We start from the raw sequence: 23788 nt of genomic DNA on the forward strand, positions 1-23788 counted from the left end.
CCCAGGAAAGGGGTAGGGCCTTTCCCCAGATCAGCCCCTGCCTGGCCTCCTGGTCCCTGGAGTGAAGTCAGAGCAGTGGTACTAGATGGCCTGGGGAATAGGAGGTGTAGGGGACAAGCAGATCCCTTCCACAGGGCCAGGCAGGGCCATGGGAAATCACAATAATTATAAAATAAAACCTTTTCCGCTTGGCGGGAAAAAATAATAAAAATTCCACAAAATAAATTAGAGGTTTATAAAAGGTTGGGCAAGGGCAGGGTGGCGAGGGGGTGCCAGGGGTCAGAGGCCGTTCGCACTGCCCCGCTGTGTCAGCGGCATCTTGCTCAGCTCCACCACAGGCGAGCGAGGTTTATTCTTCATCTTGGGGACGCGCTGCACCAGCTGCTGAGCCTCACGGTAGGCATCGCGCAGCTCCTTCTTCCACTGAACCAGCTCCGGGTCACTCTGCTCACCACCCCCCCCCCGACCAGACCCAGGTCAGCAAAGGGATGGGAGACAGGAGAACCCCCAGTACCAAGCCTCCACCCTGGAGGGGCCCACCTTGTGAAATCCTTTGAGATGTCCTTGAAGCCCCATCCCTCCCCCAGCCCCAAGGCAGGAGCCCACGGAGGAAGCGCAAAGGGAGGTGCCACCTGGGCCCAGAAGCTGAGCCTAGTGCAGGCGGGTGGTCCAATGACAGCCCCTTCCCCAACTCACATCACACTGCAGGATGAACTGTTTGCCACCACGGATCTTGAGCAGTATGCATTTCCTCTCTTTGATCTGTGTCTCCTCCACGGACTGAATCTCCTCCATGGTTAAGAGGCTCTGCTGCAGACCCCAGAGAGGGAATGGTGAGACTGGGGGACAGGCCCGGCTTGGCCCGGCCCAGCCCAGCTCAGCTCATCCTGGCCCAGCCTAGCATGGCACCATGGCCTAGGTCAACTCAGCCCAGCCCAGCCCAGCCCGGCTCCTTCCTTACCGGTGCCTCGCCCTCAGCCCGCCACTCAAGTCGATTAGGAAACAGGTAGAAGTAGCGCCGCTGCCACTGAGTGAGGAAGGGGTTGCCCATCTTGGACATGTAGCCGTGCATGATGCAGTCTTTGCCAAGAGCATAATCTAGGGGAGGAGCAAGAGAGTGAGCCCATGGTGAAGCCTGTGCTCTGCAGGAGGCTGGGCCTCGGGCAGTGCCCAGCGGGGCCCCAGGGTACAGGGAGAGGGCAGGGGCTCACCATCCTCATGGCCCAGCTGCTTGTTCTTGGCTTTTTTCCGGGCTTCCAGCCGGTCCGTCTCGGCATTCACTGTATCAAAGACCGTCTCAGCTACTTCCTGTTGCCAGCGCTCAGAGATAGTCAGGGGGAAGTTTCGATAGAGCTCCTGGTCACTGTCCAGCAGCTGCAGGAGAACGGGCAGAAGCGTGTGTGGCATGGGTGCCCCGAGACTAAGCAGGCTCCCGGATGAGGACAGACATGGGCCCCAGGTCCCCGTGGTGGCAGCGACTGAGGTGGTGCTGAGCTTGGGGGCTTCCGGGCCTCTCCCTCCCCCGCTGGGCAGAACAGACGGGTCCCCCATCCTACCTTGATCCCCTTGGTATCTTCCTCATCGAAAGAGCCAATATCAAAGGCATCAGCAGCGTTCACTTCCCCTCGAGGTGGGATCAGGGGAGGCGGGTACTGTCCCAAGAAGATGAGGCCATGAGGGAGCTTGCCCAGCCAGGGAGGCTCAGCCTGCGGCCATCCTTAACCTTGCCCCAACTCTTACCTTCTGCCGTAAAACCATCTGCCAGTCCACAGTCTTAAAAAACGGGTCCTCCTTCACCTCCTGAGCCCTGTGGGGGATTGGGGGGGGGAGGATGACCTTCAGCCTGGAGGCTCAGGCCTTTCTGCCCTTTTGAGGCCTCTCTTTTGGTGCTAGGTGCCTGCCCCCTGCCCAAGTCGTAGGCACTCACTCACCCCCGTCCTAGGCAGCCCAGCCTCCGGTTGACATCCCTTTGAAGCAATCCTTCTAGAAGGGAGCGTAATTCTGGTGAGAAGGAGTCAGGCAGCTCCACGGCCTGCAAAGGAAATGGGGGGGGGTCTCAACAGGCCCTGCAGCATCTGCCACCCAGTCCCTGCCCACATGGCTCCACCCATGGGCCTCCCGGGGGGGCGGGTCTTAAATGACTGGGCATCTGTTCTGTGTCTCTCTGTGGCCCTGGGGGCCTGACCCAGGGCCTGACACATACAGATTCAGGCCCAGGAGGCCCTAAGAGGCATCTTTTTAATCTTCCTGGGGCAGGTAAGTGGGAGGGGGAAGGACAACTGGCGCCTCCCGCCTGTGTTTTGGGCGCTCACCATTGTCAGCGTCATGCGGTCAATCTCGTGCTTATCCTTGGTCTTGTGCTGGCGGAAGGGACTGTGCCTGGATGGGGAAGGCAGCAATCAGGAGGTAACTGGTACCCATTCCATGTGGGCATCCCTCCCTGCCTTCCCCCCCTCCCAGAGGCAACTGCTGCTCGCCTGGTGACACCAAGCACCTGAACCTGCCCTAGTGCTGCAATGACCCCTGGGCTGGGGGGCGGGGGGGGGAAGAAACCTGAGGCCACACCTGCTCCCAGACTCAGGTGGGAGGCCAGGAGGGTCCCAGGGCCTGAGAGCATGAAGGCTGGGGCTGCCTCCTCCTCTGTCCCCTGGGGGTAACTTTGATCCAATCCCAGACCCAGGGGAGTGACCCAGCCCAGGCCCCTCAGCACAGGGCAGGCCAGGCCAGGACCCGGGGGGCCGTGGCCACTCACCCTCTCAGCAGTTTGAAGAGCATGCAGCCCAGAGAGAACCAGTCTGCACTGCTGTCATAGGCCACTCCCTTCTGCAGGACCTCCGGGGCCATGTAGCCATGGGTGCCCCTGGGGGGGGACACAGGAGCTGGGTCAGAGCCAGATAATGAAGAGAGGATAGGAGGACGCCAGTAACACCCTGGGGAAGGAGCTTGGGGACTCATGGGGGGGGCCCATACTCACACACTGGCATGAGGTTTCTTCTTGGAGAAGTCACAGGCCAGACCCAGGTCCGAGATACGCACGTGGCCAAATTCATCCAACAGAATGTTAGCGGGCTGTAGATGAGACACACACATCCATGGGGACCCCTCCCTGCCAGCTGGCGAGGGTCTGGGCAAGAGGCAGCAGGGGACCAGGAAAGGGAGGCCAGGGTGCTTAGCCAATGCCCAGGAACCAAGGTCCTTGATGGGGAATGAGGTGGGGGGAGTGTTGAAAGGAAACCAGGGACCCACCAGAGGCCAAGGAGAAGCAGAAGCTTGGACCTAGCTTGGAGGAAGGTCACAAAGGAAGCTTCTGAGCTGGGGGTGGAGCTGTCATATGCCACCTGCCGGGTGCTCAGGGGCTCTGGCCTGGGGGCAGTGTGGGGCTGGTGGGGGGAGGGCTTCTCCCACCTTCAGGTCTCGGTAGACCACGAATCGACTGTGCATGTGTTCCAGGCCCAGGATGATCTCGGCAGCATAGAAGCGCATGTCTGATTCCGAGAAGACTCCGTGTTGAGACAGATGGTAGTGCAGGTCGCCCCCTAGAGAAGGTCAGAACACAGAGAGGCTGGAGACCGGAGCCCAGGGCCCAGGCAGCCAGGTCCTGGGGGAGACCCTGGGAGAAAGGGCTCACCATTCATGAGGTCCAAGATGAAGCTGAGCTTGTCCGGAGTGTGGAAGGCGTAGGACATGCAGACAATGAAGGGGCAGTCCTGGGGGGGGGGGCAGACAAGAGGAGGATGAGGAGTGTCCCATCCCCCTGGGCGGGGAGTCCCGCCAGCCCTGGGGCAAGGGGTCAGGGAGCCCCCGTCTCGATGCCCGGCTCACCCCGGTGCTGACGAGGGAAAGCATGATCCGCTCATTCAGGGCCAGCGTCTCCCCTTGCTTCATCTTGATGCGCTTTTTATCCAGACACTTCATGGCATACCTGGAGGGGAGGGGCCGTCAGGCTGGTCAGGAGTCAGGACATCCCCTCCCCCGCCCCGGCCCATGTCCCAGTCACACGTCAGTCTGAAAAGCTGGAGCCACTCACATCTTGCCTGTGTCGGCTTTCCGGCAGCCATAGACCTCCCCGAAGCCACCGCGGCCGATGATCCGGTGCACGCTGAAGTCATTCATGGTGAGCTGGTGGAGTGGAGTGAGCGGAGCAGCGATCAGTGTCACCCAGCAGCTCCCGAGGGATTGGGCCCTTGACAGTCTGCCTGCCTCCAAGACACCGGGGCAGGAGAGGAAGGGCATCTCCTTCCCTTTGCTCTTTCAATACCCCCTAGAGTCAGGTTAGAACCCCTGTCTTCTCTCAAGGTGCCCCTGGGCTCCAGGCAATGGAGGTACAAAATGGGTTCACATTCTGCCTCTGACACAAACTGTGTGACCTTGGGCAAATCCTTTCCTTTTCTAGGGCTCGATTTCCTAAAATGAGGGGGTTGGCTTGACCCTCTCAGCTCTAGAGCTAGGATCCTGTGACTGCTGAAAAAAGCCTCTGGAGCAAGGCATGACCACAGACTTCCGGCTCCCAGCACCTACTCACATGGATGTTAAGCTCCACATTCTTCCACTGACAAAACCGAGTGAACTTCTCACTGAAACAGAGAGGGTGGCATGGCCACAGTGAGCCCGGCACCGACCTGGCCCAGCCTGTCTCCCGCTCCCCCTCACAGTGCAGAGACAAGGACAAAGAGACTCAGCTACCCTTTTTCATCCTCTTGGATATGAGCCGGCCCACCCTCAGCATGCCTGAGAAGAGCCTAGGACAGACATGCTGGGCCATCATGTTCCAGTCATAGGAGTCCCCTGGACAGATCTCACAGAATCCAGACAAAAGGAAGCCCCATTGGGTCTGCCTGCCTCTGGGGGACCTCCAGAGGCCCGGCACTCACTCTGGGCTTCCCAAACTTGACCCTCCGCCCAGTCATTTCTTCCTTTCCTGCTCTCTCCTAGACTTTCTACTTTCCCTTCTGTCTTCTCCTCCCCTTTGACCTTCAAACTTACCTCTCAATGAATTTCTGGAATACATCATCCCGAAGCCTCTGGCAAATCTCCTCAATGTATGGCTATGGGGGAAAAAAAAAGTGCCAAACACAGGATTTAGGGCTCAGGATAGGCTACAGAGTCCAGGCCTTAAGATTGCCCAAGATATTTGTTGGCGTGTGGTAGGGTGGCATCTGTTTAGGGCTGTCTGCAAATGCTAACTTCTAATCACATTTTGTAAAAGGGTATGACTGATGGTGACAGATTACAGCTAGGATAGCATGGGCAGAGCAGGCCTAATGCAAGTTAGGGTACTGAGGCCAGGGGGTGGAGGGGGCAGCACAGGAAACACACAGGACCTACCTGGAACAGGTCAGGGGGAACTTGTTTCTTTAGGAGCCGGCTCTGTACGTGCTCAGTGGCATTCTTTGAGAAAGGCTAAGAAAGGGAGATGGGTGACTGTCAGTTCTGTGTCTCAGAGAGCCCCGGATCCCCCACTCCCTTCTTCCAGTTCAAAGCCTGCTCCTCCCAGTGAGGAATCACTTTTGAGAAGGAGAGATTTGGGTGAGCCTGGCCCGAGGCAACAGCAGTTCTTCACCTAGCCAGAGCCGGCTGGTGCAAGCAAAGGGCAGAGGGCAGCGAGCAGCACTCACGTGCGAGCAGGACAGCAGCTCCTTCATGATGTACGAGTCGAAGATCTCTCGGCTTTTAAGGGTACGATCCTCCTCCGAATCTAACTTCTCATATTTCTTGATCTGATCGACAAGTCCCCGGGAGTCATGGGGGGTCCCCTCAGGGGCCTACCCCAACACAACCCGTGCAAAAGCTTCCCTCTGGGACTTTCTTTAGCATTAATATCTGTATTATCCTTTGGGCCTGAATGGATTTCGTCAATGGCCACAACCTTTCGTATGTCCAGGGGAGGGTTTCAGAAACGGGCAGGCAGGCCCACATCCCAGAGGTCCAGGAGGCAAGGTCCCTGTCCCCCATCTCAGCCAGACTAGATCTAGAAGGAGGGGGCAGCTCTCTCCTACCTCGTCATAAAATTCCACCAGGGGCTTGGCCTCCTCCATGTGGTTCAGGCAAAAGTCTCTGAAGAGCAAGTAGCCTAAGAATTCAGAGAAGAAAGGGTACAGGTGAGAAAAATTGTGTGAGTGTGTGGGAGGGGGAGGTGTAAGTCATAGATTACCCAAGGCATTTCAGTCATATCCTTTTACTTTCAAATGAGTAAACTGAGGCCCACAGATACCAAGGGAGAACAGGGCAGATTGAAGTCTGTTTTTCGTACCAGACCCTGAAGTCATACCTGCCATACTTAACACCCATGGACACATTGGAGGGGCCCTTCACTCGGAAACTAGCCCCCTGGGCCCTTTCTGTCAACCACCCTGGAATGGAAGGTGGGGTTGGGGGGCCCCTGAATCCAGTGATGAGAACCTTGAGAAGGGGCTGAGGGGGCAAAGGGTGAAAGAAGGGGGAGCCTGTTATAGATCTGAGCTGGAGGGGCCCATTCATTTTATAGAAAAGGAAACTGAGGCCCAAGAAGGATGATGTGATGGTCCCTCTCTGGAACTCACTTCAGAATTCCTTCCAGGCAGCATCCCCAGCTGGGAAACCCCTCATTCTAATTAAGCAGCATGCCTAGATGGCAGGCTGGTCCAGGCATGTTCAGGGCCAGAGTCCCTGACCTCAGCCCTCAGTCTCATGGACTGATCTCCAGCTCTAAGAATTCACTACCTCTTCCCACTGTCTGCTGCTGAACCTTCAAGGAAGGAGGAAACTACCCAGGAGCCCCACTTTGTGACTCCCAACTGTCTATAAGGTCAAGTCGAGATGAACCCCACCAACGTGGACGGGACTCAGGTGCTGGCTGGTTCTCCTGTCCTGTCCTTTTTTGTTCCAAGGGAAGGGCAGGAAGGGGAGACTCAGTCAAGGTTATCTGGGAGGGCCAGGCCTGGGATGGGGTTGGGGAGGGGATCCTCCAGATCTCAAGCAATCTCAAGCATTGAGGCCCACACCCTCAATGATGGCCAGAGAGAAGCCAGTGGGAGCCTCATGGAGAAGCCAGCAGCTGGCCAGCAGCCGGCCCTCAGGAGCAGTCCGGGCCCCTCCACAGGAAGGGCCCCGCCCCTTCCTGTCAGTCCCACCAACGGGCCTAGTACAGCTGCAGCCTTGGCCAAGGGGAAGCAACAGCTCAGAAAAACAAGCCAAAGGAGGAACTTCCCCGGCCTCTAGTGGGGAGGCCGCCCTGAGGCCTGGCCCTGCAGGGAGCCCCTGGGGCCCATGGCCAGCCCTCCTCACTCACCAAGCTTCTGAGAGAAAATCTTCTCAAAGGCCACCTCCCCTCGGTCTTCCAGATACTTCTGCATGACGCTCCGGATGCTGTGGGGACAGAGGGTAGACGGTGGCAGGGGAGAGGAAGGCTGCATCCCATAGAGTCAGTGCCAGCTCCCCCTCGATCCCTGCCGGAGGTCAGTCTGGCAAAGATTGGCAAAGTGTCTTGGGCAACTTGTTCCCTGACCCTCAACACAATTTCCCATGAGAACAGGGTCTACCTGAAGATAGGGACTCTGGTTTTGTCTCTGAGAGACCTCACACTCAGCATACAGTAGGAGTTTAATGAATGTTGGTCAACTGACAGCACTCTCCCACAAGCAGGGGAGAACAGACACATAATAGGGGCTTAATAAACATTGGCTGGCTGATGGCGCTCTCCCAAGAGAAGGGAAGAACAGGTACACAGTAGGGCATTCTTCCATGAGAAGGTTGAGAAGAGGGGGCTCGGGTTTTGCCTTTTCTCCAGCGGTTGGCACAGAATGAGCACACAGGTGGAGTTTAATAAATGCTTGCTGACTGGCTACCCTGTGAAGCGGACATTTCATGGGTGAGAAAGCTACAGCAAAAAGGTTCAGTAATTTGCTCAGAGTCCTCCGGTTAGGAAGGCCGAGGGAAGATTTGAACCGACTTCTCACTCGACTCACCTGGCCACAGGTAGGTACTGTGCAAAGTTGGGATCCATAACCAGAGGCAGCCACTCCCTCTTTTCATGGGGGTATGGCACATTTAGAGATGATGGAAGGTCATGGGGGAAGGTCTCCTGCAGAGAGTGGGGCTTGGACCTGAATCTGGAAGGGCCACCCAAAGTGGAGAGAAGGGTCTGGACCCAACCTATCCCTCCAGTCTGGCTGGGCAAGGTCCGGACTGGCTGTCCTGGGGGAGGGCAGCAGCTCAGAGACTTGGCCTGGCCAATGAAGGAATCTTCCGGTGGGGAGTGGAGGCCCACGTCCAGACTCCTCAGTGTGTATGTCTACAAAAGCTCAGCCAAGATGGCTGGTGACAAAAATGATGCAGGGGAGTATTCCCAGGGAAGGGGGAAAGCACCAAAGGAAAGGTGAGGCCCCTTCATGGAGGGCCTGGACAGCGGGAAACCACTGAATGGCGTCAGGGAAGAACGCAATGGCTGAGGATCCAATCATTACAGTTGACTGGGCATGAGGCAGGAGACAGGCCCCGTTCAATGGAAGGGGAAGTAAGCAGTGGAGGACAGGAGACCCAGCGGGCCTCAGGGAGGGGCCACATGGGTTTGGCCAGGGCAGGCAGGAGGTCATTCAGTCTATCAGTGGAACTGCAGGCGAGAGGACAACCCCAGAGGAGGCTCAGCACTGGGAGTGAGGGGCCTCAGAGGCCTGGCCTAGGGGAGGAGACCCACACCCCAGCTAGAAGCAGCTGCTGTTCACTCAGCTCTCCCAAGCTCCAATGAGACTTCTGGCTTGGGCTGCAATTCCAGGCCCTCTGACTTGTAAGGATCTCTCACATCCAACTAGATCGGAAGTGCCATGAAGGCAAGAACCGTGCTGCCTTTCTTTGTACCCCAGCAGCCTTGGCAAGGACCTGGTCTTTTCACCGGGTCAGCTGACTGCACCAGTCAATCCTAGGAATAGTTCAGGGCTACCTCAACACTGGGGCCAGAAAGCTCTCGACCAAATCTTCCCGAAGCTCCTCAAATAATCATCCTTAGCTTAGAAAATGGCGCCACACACTGTGAACGGATCCAACCTTTCTGAACAACAATAAACTGTCCAGACCCTTTGATCCAGACACTCCACTCCCAGGTCTGATTCCCAAAGAAATCATAAAGTACCCACAGGTACAAAAAAATATTTAAAGAAACTCTTTTCATAGTAGCAAAGAATTGGAAACTGAGGAGATGCTGTCAAATGGGGAAAGGCCGAACAAATTATGATCTCTGAATGTGATGGAACCTTACTCTTCTATGAGAAATCATGAGGGACAGGACTTCAGAAAAGCCTGGAAAGCTTTCCATGAACAGATGCAGAGCAAAGAGAACATTATCCAGACTAACAGCAACATGGGGTGATGGCCAACCATGATGGACTTGTTCATTCCGTCAGTGCAGTAATCGGGGACAACTCTACAAGTCTTGCGATGGAGAATACCATCTACATTCAGAGCAGGAACCAGGGAGTAAGCAAAGCTTCTTATTTTCAATTTGTAAAAAAATAAAAAAAGTTTTTTGCATTATGGCTTTTTCCTTCCCTCTTATGGTTTTTTCTTCAATTTTGATTTGATTCTTCTTTCACAACATGTATGATGTGGATTCATGTTTAACATAGTTATACATATATAACCTATGTTAGATTGCTTTCTGTCAGGGGATGGGGGGGGAAGGAAGGGAAAGAAATATAAAACTCAAAATTTTACAAAAACCAGTTGTTGAAACCCATCTTTGCATATAACTGGAAAAATAAAATATTACAAAGAAAAGGGAGCCACACCACAAAATTCAATGGAGCAGCAGGCTGAGGGAGAAGGAAAGCTGGGGGGCCTGGCTCCTTGTCTCAAGGCTACCATCATATATGTACTGCCAGGCTGGCACATGAAGCCTGGGCTCAGTAAGGCATGGCCTGGCCTCCTAGCTTGACCTGCTTCTTCTCCTCCTCCCCCATCTTGATCCCAACAGGCCTCAGGAGGAGCAAGTTCCAGTGAGGACAACAGGCTTCTCCAAAACCATTGGACAGTTGTGATGAGGGCCTTTGACAGCCAGTGCCAAGGGAAGGCCCTGGCTCTCACCCACTGAAAACACTGGCAGGAGGGGGGGGCAAGGTGCCTGTGGCATCTCTCTGGTGCCTTAGATCCCAGCTCGCAAAGCTTCAGGTGGTTGAGGACCTAGACCATGGAGCCCATGCTTGCCTCCATGATGTCCCTCTTTTTCTCAATAATCACCAGGTGACCTCCAGGATCAGACACAGAAACTTCCTCAGAGCTGATACAAACAGAGGGTCAGGGGAGGAACACTGCTTAGAGCACGAGGAGCCTGGAGTCAGAAGACTTGGGTTCAAATTTGGTCTCAGACACCACTAGTTGTGTGACCCCGAACAAGTCACTTCACCCTGTTTGCCTCAGTTTTCTCATCTATGAAATGAGCTGGAGAAGGAAATGGCAAGATCAGTCCAGGATCCAGACCCAACTGAAACAACTCAGCAACAACAAATGGATCTCTGAGAGAAAGTAGGTGTTACCATGAGAAATATAGAAAATGTTCAAAACAATTTATATCAATAAAACATTTTTAAAAGGAGTAACATTTTTGACAGCTGTGTGATGGATTGGAAAGGAGTAAGACTACTGGGAAGAGTAATTAGGGAGCTACAGCCTAGTCTAGGCAATGGGTCAAACAGCAGGGCAGGGCGGCAGGTGGGACATGAGAGGCCTTCCACAGAATCTCTTCCCAGCCTGGTCCTCTCTCCTGGCCTCCCAAGCTTCTCACACCTTTTGTAATCAGGTATCACTAGTCTACCCACTCGACACTCCATCCCCAGTCCTCTCATCACCCATCCCTCCAACCTAGGACCTTCCTTTTCCTCACTTGGTTTCTAGGAATCCCCAATTTCCCTCCAGATGCCAATCATGTACCACTGGACAAAACCCTGCCAGTTCCCTCTCCCCAATCTGCCTCGTATTCATTTCGTGTACCTGTCCACATAGGTCATCTTCTCTGTCCTAGCTGGCAGGGACCATTTCACTTCTGTCTCTGCGTCCTCTCCCCGCTCTCTTCCCAGGTCCCAAGCCAGCTCTGGTAGCTTGCTGGCCACCCTCTTGGAGGGCAGAGCTCTGCTCCTCCACCTCCAACTGCTACTTATGTCCTCTCGGGATGCCTGTTTCTCTACCTGCTGCCCACACTGGATCCTTTCCTGTGGCTACCTGACCCATTCCAATGCCACCATCACCACCCTGCCAGTCACAGGCAATCCGCTACCAAGTCACTGGTAATAGCCTTGGCATCTGTCCTATCTTCTCCTCACTGCTTCTGCTAGCCCTGTCCAGGCCTCACTGCCTGGCACCTGAACTTTTGGCCAACCTGTCTGTAGCCTCACAGAGCTGCCCCAACCCCCTTCTTGATGCACAGATCTTAGAGTCACATCCCCTTCTGGCTTCAACACATACAGTGGTTCACAGACTCTTGGGGTGCAGGAAGGTCCTTGGAAGCCATACATGGCCAGGCTTCACCTGGCCTGGCCTGGAGGCCCTCTACCAGCTAGGGCCAACTTCTGGACATCTTCGGGCACAACAAAGTTGCTCCTAACATACTGTCTTAGGACTTCTAACATAAGTGTGTTCTTAAACAAGATAGGAAATCTGTATTAGGTGACCTGCTGTCATGGGGAGGGGAGGGAGGGAGGTAGAAAAATGTGGAACTCAAGAACTTACTGAAAAGTCATTGCTGAAAACTAAAAACAAAAAAATCAGTTGTTCCTTCTATGTAGCTTGAACCTGACCCACTTTGCATCTTCCCCAAATACTTGGGAGCAGACTCACAGCCTGAGTCTCATCTCGAGCTCCTCCAATTTATCCCTTTCCTAGACAAGGGTCCATCACTCACAACTGGGCTAGGCAATGTGCTTCCTAAACTGGCACCAAGAATTCAGTCCATCCATCTGGTGGGGAACTGAGGCTGTGTCCAGGGGGCCTCTGGCTGCCTTTGTTCATTATTTCTGACACTCTTGGACTTCCTTACCTCCAGAACCAATCACTATCAAAAGGCACCAGATCAGTAAACCCCTCTCTAGGTCATCTTTCGTACCTTGGCCACAGGCCCCCACTCATTTAAAGGCCCCTTTCTAGGGTCCTCCTTTGTCCTGGGCTCCCCAACACTCAGCCATTGGTTGTCTCGGAGGGCAGCTATGCTGATCTGGCCTCCCAAGCAATCTGCAAACTTTTCTAAGCATAGTGTTTTGGGGCCATATCTTCTTCAGGTGGTCTTTGCACTATTGATTTCTTAAACCCAAGCGGAAAATTTGATATTCATCCCTATTAAAATTCTACCTTAGTAGATCCCATCCTTCCTACACAAGCACAATTGGCCCCCAATTACCTGGGTCATCTCCTGATTAAGGCTGTTCATAAACCAGTTCCTTCCTTTCTTTTTCTTTTAAAATTATTTTTCAACAACAACTTTGGAACTCTCCTCTGTCACAAACTCTCTGATCCCATCCAAGTCTCGTTCCCATGAATTTCTGGTTCCCCCACCTCTTCTCCAGCTTCCCTTGAGCCCTCCAACTGGGGGACCATCTCTTCCTCCTCAGATTTCCTCACACTCCCAGACAATGAGCTGCTTGGGGGCAGGGATGGTGGGACCCTCCTCTATCCTCTATTCTCTGGTCTCAGCACAGAACTTTACAGGTAGTAGGAACTTAAGGTTGAATCTGGAAGGCTCAGTTTCCTCATTCAGACTTGGAAACAAGAGGGAATGAGAGAAGGTGGTGGGTATCTATGGGAGGCCCAGCATCCTCTACTTCTCAGGATCTCCCCAACACTGCTGGCTTAGCTTTCCTTACCTCTAGCCTGCCTTTTGTCTGTCCCGCCATTTCTTTTCTGCACCCCTTCTTATTTAGGGATGCCACCCACTCCCATAGGTCCACCCCAGCCCCAAGTCAGAGGACATGTGCCATAGGCCCCTCCAAGCTTGCTGTGTTCTTCTAGGCTTTCCTAACTCAGCTGGGGGGGTCTCTCCACAGCCCTCACTGCAGCCAGGCCGGACCATCAGTCCCTGTCTGGCCAAGCGACCATGCCAGCCCCAAGGGCTTGGCTGCCAAGCACAGGGTGGGACACAGTCTCTTCACCTTAGCCTCGGGGTGAGCTTCCTTCCAGGCTCCTGTTCCCTTCCCCCCTTCTCCCCAATTGCCTGGAACAGAGAGGAAGCTCTTGGAGGGCAGGGGCACCTCTGCCTCTGGGTCCAGCAGCCCTTAGTGGGTGGGGCAGAGCTTCCCGGGCTAGGAGAGCTGCTCTTTGAGCTGAGCCTAGAAAGGACTTCTGGGGACCTCCCTCTAAGCCTCCTCTGGCTTCATACACTTCCCCATGTTTCGCCATCCCCTTCTGGGGTGTGAGGACATCTGACTCAAGGGGGGGTATGGAAATGCATGACATGACTGCACATGCAGAATCTTCTCAAGGAAGAGGGAGAAAGAGAATTTGAAACTCATATTTAAAAAAAAAAACCTTATAATTTTTCATGTAATTAAGACAAAAAAAAACCCCAAGTCCTGGGGGAGGTCAGTCAATGAAATAGAAGATTCATGAAACAATGACCTTCCCCCCCAATTCCCAGAAAACACACGGTCTAACCTATATTCTGGCACGCCCCTATCACACCCAAGCATGCTGGGGCCCTGGGGGAACCTGGGGAAATACTGACTTGGTTAGAGCTCCCAGGGGCAGCTAGGTAGTGCAATGGATAGAGCCCTGGAATCAGGAAGGCCTGAGTTCAAATTCGACCTCAGACACTAAATAAGTCTAGCTGTGTGACCCTGAGCAAGTCACTTAACCCCATTGCCTTAAATAAAATTTTTTTTAAAAATCTGGTTAGAGCTCCCTTCGGCCCCTACAAACAGAGACCCACCCTCCACCTCTGATGAGGAGACTGCCTAAGGGTCTTCCAGGTACTACCAATGGGGCTCATTGGGGATTTATCATTTGTTTCACCTACAGTGCCATTCCCCCTGGCCTGTCCTGAGTCTAGCAATCCCCAAGAGCTACATGAGAATCAGAGCCTCAGTTCACACAGTCCTGCTGATGCCAAGCCAGACCCCAGCAGGTGGCCCCAGTCTAGCCACAGCCGGGCCACCATGGCTAGGGCTCCCTCTTCTCTGTCCCTCTCACTTTTTAGTTCCTCTAGAGGAGCCTGGTTGAGTGACCCCCATGGGGTGGAAGCCAGTCAGGATCCCTCCCCATCCCCATCTCCCCATTCATAAAATGATCCCCAATCTCCCTTCTAGCTCTGAATGATGGGGGGGGGGCAGGGAGATCTGTCCTGGCTGGCAGGGCACACAAGGGCCCATCACTCACAACACTGCCTGTGTGGGAAAAGACAACTTCCTCCCTCCCCAGCCCAGTGTGTGGTTGAAGTGACTGGGGGAGGAGGGGGTGGGGGGGGACCATTGTGGGTTGGGAGGGAAGAGAGAGGAAGCACTAAGGTTTCCTGTCCCCTGTCTCACAGAGGAAAAGAAGACCTTAACCACTGCAGAGGCAGGTGGCCCCAGAAAGAGAGAAACCTTCCCAGCAAGATCAGGGGGAGTGAGGATCAAGCTTGTCCTAGAAAGCCTACCTATAGTAAGTGGAGGAGAAAAAGAAGTGGAGAGAACATGCACAGGCAAAGAGGAAAAAGCAAATCCAAGACTTTTTGCAGATGATCTGATGGTAGTTCACTTAGAAGCCCTAGAGTGGACCAGAAAATGACGGAAATAATCAGTAACTTCGACCCGGCTGCAGGATCTAGAAATTAAACCCACATCAATCTTCAGTGTCTCTGCCTCTTACCAACAAAACCCAGTGGGAAGAGATAGAAAGTGAAATTCCATTTAAAATAACTGCAGAGGATAGAAAAGACTTGGGGGTCTACCTGCCAAGACATATACAGGAACTAGATCAACACAATCACAAAGCACTCTTCATACAAATAAAGACAAATCCAAAGTAATGGGAGAAATAATCATTGCTCATTGGTAGGCCAAGCCAACACAATAAAAATGACACCACTACATCAATGAATTAATTTACTCAGGGCCACAGCAATCAAACTATCCAAGAATTATTTTATAGAGCGAGGGGAAAAAATCTTAAAATATGTTTGGAGCAACAAATGGTCAGGAAAAAGCAAGTCAATGTTTTAAAAATAGGAAGAACGGGGTGACTAGGTGGCACAGTGGATAGAGCACTGGCCCTGGACTCAGGAGTACCTGGGTTCAAATCTGACCTCAGACAATAATATACCTAGCTGTGTGGCCCTGGGCGAGCCACTTAACCCCATTGCCTTGCAAAAAAAAAAAATTGGATGTTAGATCTCTCTTTCATAGTGTAAAATAGCACTGTCTTAGGGAGGCTAGGTGGTGCAGTGGATAAAGCACTGGCCTTGGAGTCAGGAGTACCTGGGTTCAAATCCGACCTCAGACACTTAATAATGACCTAACTGTGTGGCCTTGGGCAAGCCACTTAACCCCATTTGCCTTGCAAAAACCTAAAAAAAAAAAAAATAGGAAGGAAGGGGGCTTCCCATTACCAGATCTCAAACTCTAATGTCATCAAAACAATCTGGTTCTAACCTGGTTAGAAATAGAGAAGGTGATCAGTAGAACAGGTTAGGTGCCCCAGAATCTCATGTTGATAAATTGAAAAGATCCCAGCTGTTGAAGCAAGAACTCACTCTTTGGAAAACTGAGCAGCAGTATGGGAGAATCTGGGTTAGACCAGGACCTCCCACCATCTACGAGCTCCCACTGGGTGTGTATGACTTAGACAAATCAGAGGAAGGTAGAAGAAATTACCCGTCACGGCTATGGAAAGGGGAAGAAATCATGACCAAACAAGTGAAAGAGGTTCAAAGGAGGTAAAATAGATATTTTGATTATTTAAAATTTAAAAATTCTGCACGAAGAAAACCAATGCAGCTAAAATTAGAAAAGCAGGAAACTGGGGGGGGGGGGGAGGACTTTGCACTAAGTTTCTCTGAAACTCATTCTCTGAAAAAGGATTCTCTGTAAAAGGAACTGAGTCAAATTTAGACGAAAAAGAGTCATTCTCTAATTGATAAGTGCTCCAAGGTTATGGATAGTTTTCAGAAAAAGAAAGTCAAGCAATTAACTATATATATTTAACACAAATGCTCTAAATCAGAGGTGTCAAACTTGCAACCTAATAGCCAAATAAGCAAAACTCTTGTCCAGGAACTAGATTGAAATGTAACTGGCAAAATTTAACAAGGTAAATAGGAATGTCAAATATATATATATATACACACATATATATATGTACACACATATATATGTATATATGTGTGTATATATATATATATGTATATTACGAATTTGTGGTTTTCTAAATCAATATGCCACTTTAGGGATCGAATCCATTTGAGTCTGACACTACTGCTTCAAATCACTAATAATTAGAGAAATGTAAATTAGAACAACTCTTGAGGTATCACCTCATACCTAGCATTTTGGCTAAGATGACAAAAAAGGAAAATGCCAAATGTTGGAGGGGCTGGAGGAAAACAGATACTTGAATACATAGTGGGGATATGAATTAGTCCAGCCATTCTGGAAAGAAATTTGGAGCTATATCCCAAAAAGCTATTAACTGTGTGTACCTTTGCCCCATTCCCAGGTTCCCAAAGGGATCAAAGGAAAGGGGACAGGAACCTATATTTACAACAATACAGCAATTGTGATGGCAAAAAATTGGAAACTGAGGAGATGCGCATTAATTGGGACATGACTGAACAAGCTGGAGTACACAATTATGATGGAATACTATTGTGGTACAAGAAATGAGGAGGGGGGTGGGGATGGGGTCAGAAAAACTTGCAAAGACTTATATGAATTGATGCAAAGTGAAGTGAGCAGAATCAAGAATTATTTCAACAACCAGACTGTAATCCATTCTGAAAGCAGCCTTTCACTAATTCTGATCATCACAATGACCTAAAACATTTCCAAAGGAGGCAAGACGGACAATGGCATCTATCTCCAGAACTGACAGGTTCAGAGGACAGACAGCAGTCTCTCTTTGACTAATATTATTTTGCATTATTATCCATATTTGGTGTTGGGTTTTTCCTTGCCTTCTCAATAGATGAAGGAGGAGGAAGGATTGAAAATAAACAAAATCAAATTGTTTAACAAAAGGGGGAAAACCCCAATTGTCTCTAGCCATCTTGTCCTGTTTTTTTTGGTCTAGAAAGATGAGCTGCAGCAGACAGACCCTCTTCTCAGCTTTGGGTTCAAGAATTCACTTATTTGTTCTTCCCTTCCCCCAAGCCCACACTGGGCTCCCTCCTAAGGCTGCAGCACTGGTCCTTGCAGACCCCATGATGCCACTGCACCTGGCTCTGGTGCCTGCTGGGCTGGTGCAGCAGTCAGCTCTTACAGTCCTGAAGGCTGGGCTCCCCGAGTCTCCTCCAGCCTTTCTACATCTGGGCTAACTCTACTTCAAGGGCTCTGCCTTTATCGAGGGACCCCCCAGGGTCCTTTGGGGGAAGCCAACTCAGCCTCCTCTGGGGCCTTATTACTATTTCTTCATGATTCTCTTGGGGCTGAAGGTGCTGTGCCACAAGCAGTGGAGAGGCCCTGATGGGATCCCCACAGGGCCTTCCTTGGCTGGGAAGGAACCAACCCTACATCCTCCCTGGGATGGCCCTCCTGCTCTAGGATGATCCCTCCAGAACAGGCCTCAAGGCCGATCACCCCTATTTTGGGGATTCTAGCATTAGGAAAAGAGAGACCTTGGAGGTCACCCTAGTCCAAGTCTCGTCTTTTCCAGATGAGCAAACTGAAGTTCTCGAGTGTGGAGGTTCAAATTCCAATCCCACCCCAATACTTCCAGCATGTCCTCCCCAGGTCCCAGTTTCCTCCTCTAAAACGAGAGGGTTGCTCTTGATGGCTGCAGGTCCCTTCTGGTTACACATCTGAACAAAAGGGTACTGGGCAGAGGGGAAGAGAATGTCCTTCAGACTCTGCAGACCCATGAGCAGCCCTCACATCATCTGGGACCTCCCTGTCAAATGCTGCCACCATCCCTGGCACTTTCACAAGCAAAGAGCCTCCAGGAGCCGCCAATTAGGTTGCCAGGAGCCAGCCTGGCCCAAAGAAGTGAGCTGGGCCACAAGGTGTGATGGAAGGAAGGGTTTCAAGAAGCGATGACCCATGTGGGAACAACCAGGGAGGCGGGGCTGGTGGGTTGAGAGCTGGGGCCCAAGGCCCTGGCCAGCCTCTTTCCCCAAGCCTCTGCTTCAAGGGTTCATGGGCCTGGAAGGTCAGGACAACAGGTCTGGGAACAGGAGTCCAAAGCATTATGGATGGATCTCCCAATAAATTGAGGCCAATCACAGCAGCCCCAGCCTGGGGTCTTGGGCTTCTTAGTCAAGGGCTGCACTAGGATCTCATGTGAAGACTCACTTCTGGAAAGAGGCAAGTCCTTGCAAGGGGAAAGATACCCAGAGATATAAGGCTGCCGGGCCAGCTATCAGCGTTTTAGAATTCAGCTACAGTCTGGTCATCTTCTTTTTAGGCCAATAACACCAATGTAAGTCAATCTCTCTGGACAATGAAGGAAAGGCCCAAGGGGGCTGGTGCCCTCCCCACAGAGGGGACAATGAATGTTCCAGGAGACAGGAGCTATGCCCACTCCAGCTGGTGCCTCTGCCCCCAGAACTGTCACCCTGCTCTGCCAGCCAGAGGTGGGCGGGAGGAATGTGCCGTTGGCTGGGAGGGGGCCCAGAGAACTGGGGGAGACCACTTGAGGTCACCCACTTGAAACCTCTCCTCTTCCAGAAGAGGCCAACAAAACTGACTTCATTAAGGAATAATAAGGAAACTGAGGCTGAAAGCCCAAAGGGATCCAAGACATCATCTCTCCAATTCCTTTTAGAGATGAGGAACAGAATTCTAGGGAGGCACTACAGAAACCCTCCAAGAGGTCATCAAGGAAACTGAGGCCAAGAGAGGGAATGACCGAAGTTATCCCACCCGGCCTTCTCCAAGAGAGATGAGAGACACCTCACGGGCTACCCTATCATTTCCTACTTTATGTCAGGGAGGAAAACTGAGGCCCAGGGGAATGACTTGCCCACAGTCACACAGACAGCAAGCATACCCTGGCATCTGAACCCTCACCCAAGGCTTTTCCCACTACCCCCCACTGCTATTCTCTTCTCTCTGAGGCAACATCCCCATCAGTGCAGTCCGGAGCACCCTAGAGTCAGGGCTGCATTTGCTCTGCTCTCTCCTCCCCAACCTCTTATCTTGCAAAGCCTGCTCCAAAAATGTCTAAAGCAAGGCTCTGATGATGTGCCAGCTGTTCCCCACTGCCCCGGTGGGCTCCAGCCTTAACCACACCCCCACTCCTCTCCCAGGTGATGCCTTAATTGCTCTGCTGAGGAGAGGCCAGAGGAGTGGTCTTCTACGGTGCTGAGAGCTCTGCCCCTTCACGTGGGGCCCTCCATAAGCACCGGGGGGGGGGGGGGGGGGGCTCCCTAGTCCTATATCAGAGCCCCATCTTTTCTGACCGGGAGTCTGGCCTCTCCCAGGACCTTCTCCAACCCATCCTTCCCTGCATTGTCCTCTTCCCCTCTATGTCTGTGGCCAGCACAAAGCCCAAATGAAAGAGTTCCTGCCCTCAGGGAGCTTATCTTCTACGGCAGAAGACAGCACTCATACATAAACACACACACACACACACACACACACACACACACACACAAACGAGGTGGACACAAAGGAAAGGCTCTACCAGCTCCAGGGCAAGGGCTGTGAGGGAGATGACACAGTCTTGAAGAGAGTGCACGGCTGGCATGAGGCACAGCCAGGGCAAAGGCGTGGTGGTGGAGTGGGGACAGGGAAAGCATGGAAGGGGCCTGCTTGGCAAGCCGAGGAGCCTCACTTGCTGCCACTGGGGAGGCGGATGTGGATCGAGCAAGGAGACAACATCCAGGGGAGGGGGAACGAGGCCTGAAGGATGGAGTCAGCTCCTGAGCCAGGGAGGACCAGGGAGGGTGGGAGACCAGTCTGCTCTGGGAAGCCCCAGATCTAGTTCCTCTCTCTATTCTCCATACCCCAGGGCCTGACAAAGTGCTCAGTATACAGGAGGCGCTTCATAAATGCTTATTAACTAACCAGGACTTCAGCCAGGCCTGGAAGTCCAGGAGCCTGCCACGCATTAGCTCCTAGAACTCAGGACAGACCCTCAAGGCCTGCCAGTGCCAGGGCTGCTTTGGGGGAAGGAGAACCTCATGGGGGGGGGGGGGCTCCTGACTCAGGCAGGGAAGAGACAATGGCTGGAAACATCTGGCCTTCGGCTGAAGGAGCACGAAGCTGGAAGGAGGGCAGGCAGGGGCAAGGAGACCCCTCCCCCAAAGGGGAGAGGCAGGAAGCTTGGGAGGAGGTGAAGAGTTAACAGGAGAGAAGCAGTAGAGGGAAAAGCAGAACAGGAAATACAGAAAAGGTCAGCAAGGAGGAAATAAAGGGGAGGAGAGAGCAGGAAGTGCCCAAGACTAAGGAAGGCCCCTCTGCCCAGCGGGGCCAATGGCACGACTCATGTCCCACCGACATCACCAGGAAGAGAAGGGGGCAGTGGTCCACAGCTGCTCAGGTGCAGAGGGGTGGCTCTAATTAAGGGGGGGCCACTGACAGCAATTGTGAAGGCGAGCAGCAGCTACTGGTGGGGGGGACAGCAGGGGGCTCTTCCCTCAGTATGGATGGAGATCAGAGCTCCTTCCTGCAGCCGTCTCCCGAAGGCACCTCTCTGGATCTATGACCCCTCCCCTCCAGCTTCCTTTCTGCCCCTGTCTCAGCATTTTGTCCCTGCCGACTACATTGGGGTGAACCTCAGGAGCTGCCAGAAGCCGTTAGGGCAGTGCTGAGAGAGAAGGCAGCTGGGCCTAGAAGGGGCACAGGGGTCCATCATTTGGTCCCGTTTCAGGGCAGGCCCAGAGATCTGAGATTATCCAAGAAAAGAAGACTCTGGGGGGGCACCACCCCACCTGTCAGGGACAGAGGAGGAGACTGGAGGCCTGCCACTAACTATGGGTCTGGGGAGGGGCTTTGCTCCCCTGAGCTTCAGTTTTTCTCACCTATAAAATGGGCACAAGACCATTGACAAATGTCTTTCTCACGTGGTTGTTTTGTTTTAGGGATGAGATGAGACAAGAGGGGAAAAAGAAATATCCAGAAGAAACTGTAACTGTCCCACAGCAGGATGGGATAGCAAAGACCCTCAAGGTCAACCTCTCCCTATATAAATGAACAAACTGGTCCGGGGAGGGGCCTCAGAGGTGAGAGGGGAAGCCTAGTCTTCTGCCTCCATCACTCCTACTTTCTGTAGTTTCATTAAGCATGGCTTTAAAACTGGCCCCCACTCATTTCACAGAGGAGGAAATGAGGCCTAGTTAGGGAAGTGACTTGCCCAAGGCCACACAGGCAACAAAAGCCAGGCTCTAGGCCAGTCTGGTCATCCCAGGGGAGAAGGAAGGCCAGGCTAAGAGGGAGCGAGCGGTCACCCTCACTCCAGTCAAGACATGCTGGGTCCCCATTTGGAGATCTCCAAGTGGTGTGGGATCCCCAACTCAAAACAGTACTAGGTCCCCAGCTTCCTCCTTCCCCAGTTTAGCAATTTCTGAACTTCTTGGGCCCCATCTTGTCCCTGCTCCCTGGGCAGCCCCGTGTTCACCGTAAGCCCCAGTTCCTGTTTTGAGAAATCTGATCACCAGAGTCAGAAAAGAAAGGGGCCCCCAAGGGAGGGCCTGTACGAACAGCCGGCAAATCCCCCTCCCTTGGCCCTCACGCTCAGTCAATCTGAAACCTAGTGACTAGAGATGCTCTGAGAGCAACGAAGAGCACCCCCAGCATGACATTGGGCACCCCGGGCCAACTTGGGGGGGGGGGGGTCACTGCTCAGCACTGGTCGCCTCTAAACACCCATAACTCTCACTTTGACCCGGGCCTGGCCGCTCCAGGGTCCAGGCAAAACACAGTCACACCCAGAGTGAGCTCATGCCTCAGAATCTTGACCCAGGCACACTCCATGTGTATGGTCCCCCCAGCCCAGGGAACCTCGCTGAGCCTCACACCCTGTTATCTGGGAGGGCATCTCTGATGGGGAGCTCGGTGAAGGGCAGCAGGGACCCCCCCCACACACACACACACACAGCTGCTACATAGAACTGTCAGGCAATAGCAATCTCGGTGTAATGTAAACATGGTCCTGGAGGGAGGGAGGACAGGCCTCCAGTCTTTCCAGGTACCCCTGGGGAGCCAGGCTAGAGGTGGTGGACAGGAAGGCGTCCTGGGTGCTTCTCCCAAGTATAACAAACAGATGGCATCTGGGTTTTATCCTCCCTGTTGGCACCCAAGTGGAAGGGGTTCTCCCTACAGCAGTCTGGGGCAGGCCGCAATGCCGCTCACATGGGGCAGCCTTCATTCATCCCCTTCCCCCATCACTGCCCCCCGACTCTTGGGCCTGGGCGGGGGGCACAGACAGACCCTGCTCAAACCCAACTCCAAGGTATGGGAGGCCTTCCCTTCACACAGGTGCTGGCCAAAATGTGGCTTCTTGTCAGGGGGTGATGGGGAAGGGAGACCGAGGATTTGGGAGAAAGTCCTATTCGGTGAAGCTGAGTTGGGATTACTGGAGGGAGCAGGAGGGGAACCTCAACAGGTTCGGAGGCAAGTGTCTCTAGGGGAGCGCAAGCTCCTGGGGGGCAGGAATTGGGTTTGTTGTGGTGTCTGTGGGTCCGGGCGGGTGCCAGGGCACAGTGACGGTACAGAAGAGGGGAGAGAAGGGGTAAAGCAGAGGGCCTGAGGAAGAGAATCCGGTGTAGCCCAGGAGGGGAAAGAAGGGCAAGAGCAGGCTGCAGTTACGGGGGTGCGCTGGAGGGAGAGGCTGGCAGCAGACTGCAGGGGAGGCTGGGGGGCAGAGGGGTGCCATAAAGGGGCGAGCACCGCTGGCGGTTGCTAGGCAATGAGAAGTTTGCAGTGGACACGGGGGCAGGCGTGAGGAGGCAAGAATGAGCGCCGAGGGCCGGCGGGAGCCCAAGGGGGCACTGTGGGCAGTGCGGGCCCGGGGCCGTCCCGAGGTGGGGGTCCGCCCCCCGGGGAGCCTCCGGGGCTCCGCGCCGGGCGCGCCGGGCCCGGGGCCTCTCACCTGGGCTCGGGCAGCAGGATCTTCTTGCTGGCGCGCGCCGCCGGCGTGGCCTTGCTCTTCTCCATGGCCATCAGGTAGCTCACGTCGGCCAGCACGGCCTCCAGGTCCGCCATCTTGTAGCCCCCTTCTCCGCCGCGGCCGCCCGGGCCGCCGCCGCCGCCGCCGCCGCCGCCCTGCCGCTCGCGGGCCTCCCCGTCCCGCCCGGCGAGGCTCTCCAGCCGCCGCGGCCCGGCCCGGCCGCCCCGGCCCCGGCCTCGGCCCCGGCCCCGGCCCCGGCCTACACGCGGCGGCGCCGCCCCATGCCGCCCGCGCCCGCCGCTCCGCCTCCGCCGGCTCCCGCTCCGGCCCCGCCGCGGCCCCGGCTTCGGCCTCGGCCCGGCTCCCAGCCCCGCCTGCGCCGCCGAGCACCAGCCGCCCGTCAGGCCCGGCCGCCGCAGCAGCCACGGGGCCAGGGGGGGCGGCGACTGGGGGGGGCTCCCGGGCTGCGCCGCGAGCGAGGAGCGCAGCGACGAGGCCCGGCGCCCCCTGCCGGCCGCGGCCGCGCGCCGCCGCGCGCCCCCGCCGCGCGCCGCCGCGCCCCCTGCCGGCGGGGTGGGCGGCCGGGGCCCGGGCGCCG

At 54.1% G+C, this 23788-nt stretch overlaps 1 protein-coding gene across 1 annotated transcript; it reads right to left on the minus strand.

Annotated features, from left to right (window-relative positions):
* Positions 1–211: 211 nt before the first annotated feature.
* Positions 212–23350, minus strand: GRK2 (G protein-coupled receptor kinase 2). The gene is made up of 21 exons (XM_074230955.1): positions 23173–23350; positions 7268–7344; positions 5997–6070; positions 5616–5717; positions 5326–5400; positions 4984–5045; positions 4523–4574; positions 4028–4119; positions 3823–3922; positions 3629–3707; positions 3406–3536; positions 2975–3069; positions 2753–2860; positions 2313–2379; positions 1932–2032; positions 1741–1807; positions 1557–1652; positions 1212–1374; positions 962–1098; positions 697–810; positions 212–444 (listed from the first exon to the last, which is right to left on the minus strand). The coding sequence occupies exons 1-21, from the start codon at positions 23283–23285 to the stop codon at positions 280–282; spliced, it is 2070 nt and encodes a 689-aa protein (XP_074087056.1). The 5' UTR covers positions 23286–23350; the 3' UTR covers positions 212–279.
* Between the last annotated feature and the right edge of the window lie 438 nt (positions 23351–23788).

The sequence above is a fragment of the Macrotis lagotis genome, chromosome 3, assembly GCF_037893015.1.
Source record: "Macrotis lagotis isolate mMagLag1 chromosome 3, bilby.v1.9.chrom.fasta, whole genome shotgun sequence".
NCBI classification, from domain to species: domain Eukaryota; kingdom Metazoa; phylum Chordata; class Mammalia; order Peramelemorphia; family Peramelidae; genus Macrotis; species Macrotis lagotis.